A 10,482-nucleotide genomic window follows, 5' to 3' on the forward strand; every position below is an offset into this window, starting at 1 on the left:
TGTTGTAGCTGGGAATATGTTTCAATTTTTATTATTTTCTCATTCAATTCTTACAGCTTGGATTAGGCCTGGGATTTCGGGTATTCGGGTCGGTTCCGGGTAAGAACCGTTCGGGTCCGGGTATTTCGGTTATTTAGAAATTGTAACCAATAGGTACATGGAAGACTTGCGGTTCGGTTTCAGATCGGTTCTGTCTGGTTCCGGGTCGGTTCGGGTTTTCGAAGAAAGTAACCATAATTAATCCAAAAAATTTGGGTCCTAACCGGTTCAGTTAAAAACATACCCGAAGTCTTATCCGAAACAATTGGGTACTGATCGGTTCGGTTAAAAAGTACCCGAAATCATAATAGTAACCGAAATAAAACCGATTCTCAAAGCAAACTTATTTGGTGAAATGTCAAAGTACTTGATGTCTTAAACAAGAACACAATCCGAAAATGAAAACCAGAAAATAAAACAAAGGTTTCTCAAAGCAACAAGTTCACACCATAATATAAAGTACTTGAACTCTTGAAGCGTTGAAGTCTTAAACAAGAACGGCAAACATAAAATGAAAATGAGACAGTCACTCTCACTCTCTCTCACTCGTCCACACTCCACAGTCCACTTCTTATTCTACATTGCATCTAGCTTCAAGCTCTATGAAAAAAAAACAGAATCCTATAAGTGCTCTAACTTCAAGTATCAAGATCATATGCTAAAGAGTTCAAAAGAGGTGAATCATACCTCTCATAAGATCATCTTGTTGCTCCACATCTGAAAGTAGCTGCTCTATGGTATGAATGCCTTTCTCGTTTATATTAATCTCCGATTTCAACCATTGTTATGCGCACACCAACACCTCCACCATAAAGTGTGTCAAGCAGCTCCTATAAGGGTGTAAGACTCTTCCACTAGTGCTAAATGCACTCTCTGATGCTACAGCTGATGCTTGTACCACAAGAATATCAGCAGCTATCTGAGACAGGATCGGGAACTTCACACTGTTTCTTCTCCACCATGATAAAACATCAAACTCGGTTCCAAGTCCAGTAACACCTTTTGTAGCCTCTACTTTCTCTCTCAAATACACTTCTAACTCATTACTAGAATCTTGTGTACCTGTTTCTTGTACAAGCTCCTCGTAGAGATTATCCATTCTTTCATACCCGATTCCATTGCCTATGACTTGACTCTGCAAAACTGCACCACTTTCTTGTGACTGCGACTGTGAAGATGATCCTCCTTGCGACGCTGAACCACCTGATCCTCCACCACTTGTGCTGTATCCAAGACTGTACTCATCATATAAGCGCTTCATGATATCCGTAATGGATTCAGAAAGCAAATTATACTCGATGCTTTCTTTTCCATAGAGCTTCTCAAAGCAGAGGTTAGCAAAGTTCATCTTCTTTCTTGGGTCAAAAACAGTAGCAACAATCAAAAGCTTATTCATCTTACAGCTCTTTGACTTAGTAGTCTCAGACTCAGATACTTCCAAAAATGGATTTCAGTACTTCCTTAGCTTCCCCATCATCGTCAAAGCTTGTAACCGTAGTGTTTCATCAGCGCCTGGTGCAGAGCTTATCTTACTGACATTCCTAGTGATGGTGACAATCTCATTGTAGATCTTGTGCGACGTAATGCGCTTTGTAGCTGAGAGCATCAAAGTTGAATTGTAAAAGATGACAAGAAAGTGTATCAACCTCTCAGCTTCTTCCCAATCTGTTGTAGACGCCGGTCCAATCCTCTTTTTCTCATTTTCAAGCTCCATGAAGTAGTCATTGTACGGTTTGTCCTCAGCCTTCTTCTTCTCGAATGCTGCCCTGAATTTGATTGCTTGGTCTAGCATCAGATACGTCGAGTTCCATCTTGTCTTGACATCTAACGGAAGGATTCCTCTAGTTATCTTACCCGTATCAACCCGAAACTCAAAAGACTTCAGTCTGTTGGTTGAAGACCTCACGTACTTAATACCATTCCGAATGGCAGTCACGCTATCATCAACCTCATTTAAACCTTTCTTGACAATCAGATTAAGAATATGTGTTGCACACCTAACGTGCAAGAACTCGCCATTCAAAACCAGTGCATCTTCTCCTTGGTTCATGAATTATTCCTCGAACTTCTTCATGGCTGATGTGTTAGCCGTGGCATTATCAACTGTGATGCATAAGGCTCTTTTAATATCCCACTCTGCTAAACAATCCACAAGAACTCTCGCAATTGTAGACCACTCTGCTAAGCAGTCCATATATCCACATTCTTGAATCCTATTATCATCTTTCTAAGCTTCCAACTTGAATCAGTAAAATGTGTGATAATCACCATGTAACTAACCGCAGTGTAGGGAGCAGTCCATATATCTGTTGTCAGAGAGAGTCTTTGCTTGTTATGTCCAAGAACTTTCTTCATTTCTTCTTTCCTCGACGTACACATTGCCGCAATCTCCTTTGTGCATGTTTTTCTACATACAGGCGGATCTAACTGCACTTTGTTGCAGAAGTGTTTCCATGCCAAGCTTTCCACAAAGGCTAATGGCAACTCTGCTAAGACTATCATCTCATTGGTAGCATCTCTGAACACTTTCTCAGACACCTTGCTCAAACTCAAGGTGCCTTCTTCATCTGTAGCTAACTGTGACTGGTCTTTGCACCTATTTGCAGCCTTCCATACCATAAATGACCGACAGTTAGTGATATGCTTGTTGAGATTAGAGGTCCCAGACTTGGTTGGATAACTCATCTCTTTCTTGCAGTAGCGGCATTTGCATCTTTTGTAGTTGGTTGGTAGCCTGTTGAAATGGTTCCAGACTAAAGACCTCGTCTTTTTTCTTGACCCTTCTGCAGAACGACCAGCTTCATCTCTCGTGGTCCTTTTTCCCGAACCCATTGTTTGTACATCTTCTTCTGAAGAAAAGTCTTCATCTATTGATGCATGGTTCATTTCATCTTGTTGATAAGTTGGAGAAGAATCCATCTACATACACAAGTTAACAACTATTAGAATAAGTAAATCGTGCTCAACATCAACTCATCGAGACATCAACAATATCAAAAATTCAAAATCATCAACGGTATAAAAAGACAAAAGTTATCTACGAATCACTTTATCACAAATAAAGAATCAAAGATATCAAACAATCCCAATCAATATAACACAAAAAAGGAATCAAACAATCGAAAAGGAATCGCTGCTCACCTCCAAATGAATTCTCGAAGATGCAGACGGTGGAGAGAAAGGACGATCGAGATCGACTAATGGTTCCAGCTTTAAGGTTTATGATAACACTGATTGCTATATTTGTATAGAGACCTTCACAATTCTCAATCGCTATAATGTAGAAGACGAATCGAAAAGCTAGGGTTTGTATTTTGGGAATTGGGGTTTTGTATCGAGTCGAGAAGCACGTGTAACGGATATGTCGGGAAACATTACTTTGGGTTATAGCGGGTATCCGATTAGGCTCGGATAAAACCCGGATCCGACCCGTTACCCGTGGATTTTTATATTATTATCCATTGGTTAAATTTGACTGTACCGAAACCCAACCGAACCGGTCAAAATTGGGTCGGGTCCGGTTCGGATAATCGGATACGGGTCAAAGTCGCAGGCCTAGCTTAGATACAATTACATCAAAAAATTATACAAACAAAATTATACGGTAAAATTTTTATAGGCCCAACCAATCACCTTCTGACTTCTTTTTTAAAAAGAAAAAAGAAATGACAGTCAAACGTAATTCTTTCTATGCATTAATTTCATGTATGAACATCCTAATCTTCAAGTCGCACCTTATGTTGTACTACTATGGTGTGACTTATTAGTGATAATGATATACGGTGGCCGCCTTTTATTTGGACAAAACGTTTTTCAAAATTAAAATGCATGAAAGCAATACAGAGACTTATCTAAGGTCATATAGTTTGAGAGAGTTTGACAACCAAGTAAGAGCAAACATACAATCAAGTAGGAGCTAGATGGGAGGACGAGTAATGCATTACAAGAAAACATATAACTCCCGATCAATTATATACATCGAAAAGTCGTCAACAATGATTATTCTCGATATATTTCCAACAAACACGGTTTGTTAGATCTATTTCATCTGGAAGAAAATCATCAGAAATTTGTCGGGAAACAACAACAAGTTTTTGACGGATCCTTTCCTGAAAAAGTATGTACTAAAGTTTGGGATATGTAATGGGCGCTTTACACCTTACTAGTATCAGCAATTTTTAAAGTTGTTTCAATGAAATAAGTATTGTAGAATACTCGTAGAGAACATTTTCAAGCCAAAATCGTACTCTTTCCGTTTAATTTTAATTGTCTTTTTTTTTGAATGAATGTAAAATTTATTCAATCAAAACTTCATTACATCAAGTGCTACTATTTTATTTACATAAACCGGCCAAATCTATGAAATAAACCTATTCTTCATAATCTTGTAGCAAACCATTTCATCAACCCTTCCTCCAAATACTTCTTACCTTTTCCTTTCACAAGTAGCAGTTTGAGTCTTACCATTTTATCAATCATCTTCGCTAAACACTTCTCATCTAATGGTTGCTCACCATGCTTCCTAGCATTCCTCTCCCTCCATATACTATGCGCTACAACTTGGAAAGTGTATCGTATAATGAAGGTTTCTGTTGGACATCTTCTAGCTTGAGATATAATAGTGAGGTTCTCATCCCAACTTGTGGTGTAATCTTCCTTCAAGATACCTTCTACCATTTCTCTCCAGATTTTACTTGAGTAATGGCATCTAAAGAACAGATGCTGACATGTTTCCATCTCCACTTGACAAAGCACAAAAGTACCATTTACTGCATTGTTCCAAGATAATATTCTATCCATAAGCTGCAATCTGTTTTTGATAGCTACCCACACTAGAAATGAGTACTTAGGTGTAGAGTGGGGAAACCAAACACCTTTACTCCAGCTACTTTCCGGTTGGGGTTGCCGAATACACATCCAAGTCTTCTTTGTAGAGAACTGTCGAGAGAATTTATTATCATACTGCTTCCAAAGTGGCACATCATCCTCCTGACTTGCTCTCCTTTTTACTTTTTCGATCTTATTTTCAGCTTCATTAAGGATCTGGATCCTATGCCTTCGTTTCCTATGTCTCAACAGAACATCCTCCATCATTTCATTCTCCATAATACCCAAAGCTATACTTCCTCCTTCATTCAAAAGATCTTTAAGACAGCTCAAACTCGACCAATTATCATACCAAAAAGATGTTTGCTTTCCATTATTAACTTCCATTTTGTGAAAAGACTTCGCCATGTCCCTCATTTTCAACAGTTTCTTCCACATCTATGATCCGGCAACTGAATTGCTCTTAATAGATCAGAATGAGCCTTTTCTTATCAAGTAACAATGTATCCAATTTACCCACAGAGACGATCTATTAGAAGACAATCTCCATATGAGTTTTAGACACAATACATTGTTTACCTTTTTAAGCGACCGTAACCCCAGACCTCATTCTTGCTTTGGTAAGCACACTTCTTTCCAGCTTACTTTGGCTTTACTTGTTTTCAACTCCGGGCCTGACCATAGGAAAGCAGAGCACAAACTTTCAACTTCTTTAAGACAGCTACTCGGCAAACGAAAAGCCGAGAGCCAGAAATTGGCAAGGCTTGTGATGACTGAACTGATTAACTGCAGTCTTCCTCCATGAGATAAAAATCTTCCCGTCCATGACTTTATTCTCTTCTTAATTTTCTCCACTAACAGCATGTAATCATTTACAGTCATTCTTCTAGTGAGGAGAAGAAGCCCAAGATATCTTACTGGTAGTTTACCAGACTCGAATGGGAAGCTTGTGATGATATCTTGTTCTTGATTATCTGAGATCCCAGCAGTATATAGTGTAGATTTCTCTAGACTTATTTTGAGACCTGACATTGCTTCAAATTCTTGAAAGATTTGTAAGACTCCTTCAATAGAAATTTTTGACCCATCTGTGAATACCAGTAGATCATCCGCAAAGCACAGATGAGTTAACATAATATTTTTTCACCTAGGGTGATGACCTATACGGTTTCCAGCAGCTGCCTTATCAATCATATGTGACAATACGTTCATGCAGATGACAAATAAGTAAGGCGAGAGTGCACAGACCTGTCTCAAACCCCTATTGCTTTGAAAAAACCCTGCTAACTCCCCATTGACTTGAACATAAAAAGAAGGATGCATTGTGGTAATGTACCTTTAAGCCGGTTGGCAATGACTTTAGAAATCACCTTGTATAGAACATTACATCAAGAGATTGGCCTGTAATCCTTCATCTCAACAGCTGCATCTCTTTTTGGGGTAAGAGCCAGAATAGTGGAATTCAATCCCTTTGATAAGAAGCCTTTGTTGAAGAATGACTGCACTGCTGTAGTAAAATCTTTCCCAATAACTCCCCAAGACACTTTAAAGAACTCCGTAGTGTGCCCATCTGGCCCAGGTGCTTTGTTGCTTGGCATCTTGAACAGTACATCTTTAATCTCCTCTTCAGTTACTGTCTTAATCAACTGGCCTCGCTCCTTATCATTGCATCTGAAACTTAGAATTTCTTGTATCTCCTCAACTGAAACATTCCTGACGTCTTCAGGAACATAAGAGAGAAACTCATGAAAAAACCTATCTGCTTCATTCTTTATTTCCTCTTGTGAAGTAACAATAACTCCTGATTTACATTTGATCTCTCTGATCATATTCTTCACCACTCTCATCTTTGCCGCATTGTGAAAGACTTTATTATTCCTATCCCCCAGATGCAACCAGTGCATCTTAGATCTTTGTTTTAAAACATTCTCTTCAATGCCAATTCTGTTCCATCTTTCTGCCGCTCTTAGCTCCTCCTGAATATTATTCTGAGTTGGATTAGTCAACAGCCTCTCCTGCTTCTCACACAGATCCTTGTATGCTTCCTTAACTCTCAAAGATAATTGCCTCAGTTTCTCTTTACTCAGGTTCCTTATCAGCGGTTTCAAAGCTTTAAGGTATTTAGAAAATCTGAAGAGGGCAGATGTAGATTGAAACAATGGTTGATTTTCTCTCCAATAATCCTCCATCATCCTTAGAAACTCTGGCATTTTTGCTACCACGTTTGTGAATTTAAAAGGACGCCGCTTACCCTCTGCCTCTGCTTTTAGATGAAACCGACCACGAAGGTGATCAGAACATCCGCATGCCTCAAAAACTCCATAAGCTTGCGTGCGATTATTCAGCCAATTATCATTTACCAAGAATCTGTCTAGCTTCTTGCAGATCAAACCTTCCTCCCTTTGGTTACACCAAGTAAACTTTGGACCCTGACTTCCCATATCAGTAAGATTGCAGTACTGAACAATATCATCAAAGTCTCTCATACCATTATTTATTATCCCCGAATTCTGATAGCTCGAATGCTCATCCCCTTCTAGAATTTCATTAAAATCTCCCATGATTATCCAATGTTTATTTCTAAATAGTGGTGAATCTTGATGTGATTTAATATCTCCCCATAAATCTCTTCTTCCTTCCATTGTATTCTCAGCATAGAAAAACGAACACAGGAACTCCTCTACTTCCCCTTCCACCAGAACTGAAACCGTAATTATTTGACCTGGCTTGAAAATCGGCGTAATGTGTACTTGTGAATTCCACATAACCCAAATCCTCCCTTTCCTGCTGAACTCGTAGTTACTGATAAATGACCATTCAGTAAACATTGTTGACATGATCCTTTGAGCCTTGTTTTCCCTCACTCTAGTTTCCAACAACCCTCCAAAAAGTAAACCTTTAGACTGAATCCAATTCTTCACCACTTCTTGTTTTGCATACCGATTGAACCCTCTCATATTCCAGAAAAAACCTGTCATTGAGATGAGATTTTTGTTCCTCTCCCCTTTTTCCACGGCGTACCTCCTTGCATATTTTTGTCTGGAACAATCTTATGCATCATTTTTTATCTTCTTGGCAAGGATGGTCGAATAGAGTTAGCTGTTAGATCCGGCCAATGCTCTATACCAGCTACACTCTTCCCTGCCTTACCACTTTTGTTTCCCTCCTCTGGTGCTTCTCTTCCATTAGTATCTTCCATAATGTCATTACTTGCCTCCACTTCCTCCTTTTAATTTTCTTCTTTACTCACTTCCTCTTCTGTTTCTTCTATCACAATCTCTTCTTCTACACTTATAATTTCCTCGTATTCAACTTGGTTTACCCCATTTCCTTTCTCATCTACTTCAAGAAGAGCTGGGAATCTAGATGGTGTCAATATCTTCACCTGGTCATATTTCAGATTAGGATTTCTACTACCTTTACCTGGTGTTGCATCCTCCCAGCTCTCCACTAATTCCCCCTCTTCAACCTCCTTATCAATTTCAGCTGAAATCTCCTTTTTGATGATTCAATATCTTGTTTAGCCTCTGCTTCTAACTTCTTCATTGCTTCTTCTTCCATATCTTTAACAACTTGGCCATATTTTCCTACAACTCCCTCATTTATTATTTGTTTCTCTGATTTCTCTGACCCATCCTTCTTGTTTATGATACATACTTTATCAGTATGCCCCCACTTTCCACACGTATTACATCGCAGTGGCAACCATGGGTAGATGAATTCAACCAAAGACGAAACTCCATTCTTTGTAAAATTTATCTTGGTTGGTAGCTCTTTTGTAAGATCAGCATTAACGAATACCTTTGCCATCTTAAAATTTGTGCACGCAGCAGTCTCTGGATGTAAACGAACCGAGAAACCTGCTGCACTTGAGATAAAACTCAAACCTTGCCAAGAATACATATGCATTGGCACATTTTTGAGATGAACCATAGTGGTATAGCTGTTATCTCAGGCTTCTCCTTCATTTCATCTGGAACCCATTTAGTGATCACCATCGGTATGTTGCCGATACTCCACATTCCTCTTTTCAGAATCCTTGCTCGCATCGTTGGATCTGTAACTTTAAACTTCATTTTTGTTTCGTCTACCACATGAACATCAATCAACATCTTTTTGTCTCTTTGATTCCATATCCTATTCACCGTAGCATGAACTTTGGCAATGTGTGGAGCATTGTCCAGAAATTTAATCTTCCCAGAGATGATTCACCTTCTCAATAACTTCGTCTGGAATCTCTACACTCTTCCTTCTCTGTGATTTCCACATCGTACTTCTTCATAACCTTCTTCTCCTGAGCAACATCAACCCATGAAGACCCCTCCGATTTTGAGCCTCTCGCGAAACTCACTGACTTCCCTTTTCCATTTTGATTCTCATTTTCAGATCTAACTTCCTTCCTTTGTAACTCAGTTACCGCACCATCGCTACCTCCATTGTTATTTTCTGATCTCGATTTCTCTACGTTAATCTTCAATCCAGTTCCCCTTTGAAGGTTTCCTGGATCAGAGATCTCACCCCGCATCTTCCGATCATCCGTAACCTCCGTCAAATCCTTCGGTGATCCTGGCGATTCCGCCGAATCCATTGGAGAAATTGTCGCCAAAATCGCAATTTTTTCTGTCTCTCAAAACGGTGCGTTTCAATTCAATGATGTTTTTCTTTTCAATTAATTGTCTTTTAAGATATGCACACAAAGTAAACTAACATTTTTTATATATTTTCTAAATAAAAACATTATTACCTATACACTTATATATATTTCAACCAATAGAAAAATAACTAGAGAATATTGTTAATAAGTTTTGCATTGAAAATCTAAAACAACACTTATTTTATTTGAAAATTTTACTGTACAACGGCAATTAAACTGAAACGAATGGAGCATTAGACATTGTTCTATACAAAAGTTCCTAAACAATTTTTTGTTGATTAAAACTCATTTTCACATTTCTGTAAAACGGTAGTTCCGTAGTTGGTTAGATATAAATTGATTTTAATTATATATATTTATTATTGAAACAATAATTAAATATTTGTAAGAAAGTGTATAATGGATTATACCAAAATAAAAACATAAAATGATGAGTATAGTTAAACTCGGATGCTGAGATAGAAATTTAAAGATTCGGTGAGAATTAATAGTCTAAGATGGTCTAAAATGCACTTGATACCTCAGCTGGGAAATGTTTCTACCAAAATTAAAACATAAAATGATGAGTATAGTTATATGTAGTGTTGTGACAATTAATTGTTTCTCTCCATGTTCTTCCTCGTTTGCAAACGAGAATGTGCACAGGAGTAGTATTTGATTTCCCACTAGGTATATCTATTTGGTTGACTTAATTGTTTGTCAATACACCGGTGATAAATGGTTTGAATATAGCTGTAAAAATTTAGTCGTAGATAAGTTGGTTGTATCTGAAAAATTGTTACTATAGATGTTTTTATAGAGATTTTTGGTGTAGTTAAATTTGTTGTAGCGGTAAACTACACGCTATAGATAATTAAAAATAGAGCATGTAATGTATATATAAAACAATTATTTTTTATCAATTAAACTAATTTTATTTTAATATTGTTTTATAAATTATCAAAGTTTACTGTTATTTAAAA

General features: G+C 37.9%; 1 protein-coding gene across 1 annotated transcript; it reads right to left on the reverse strand.

Annotated features, from left to right (window-relative positions):
• Positions 1 to 4,416: 4,416 nt before the first annotated feature.
• On the reverse strand, positions 4,417 to 5,274 carry LOC106374169. The gene has a single exon (XM_013814256.1). It carries the CDS (start codon positions 5,272 to 5,274, stop codon positions 4,417 to 4,419), a length of 858 nt encoding a protein of 285 aa, XP_013669710.1.
• Positions 5,275 to 10,482: the final 5,208 nt, after the last annotated feature.

This window comes from Brassica napus, chromosome C5 (genome assembly GCF_020379485.1).
Source record: "Brassica napus cultivar Da-Ae chromosome C5, Da-Ae, whole genome shotgun sequence".
Classification (NCBI taxonomy): domain Eukaryota; kingdom Viridiplantae; phylum Streptophyta; class Magnoliopsida; order Brassicales; family Brassicaceae; genus Brassica; species Brassica napus.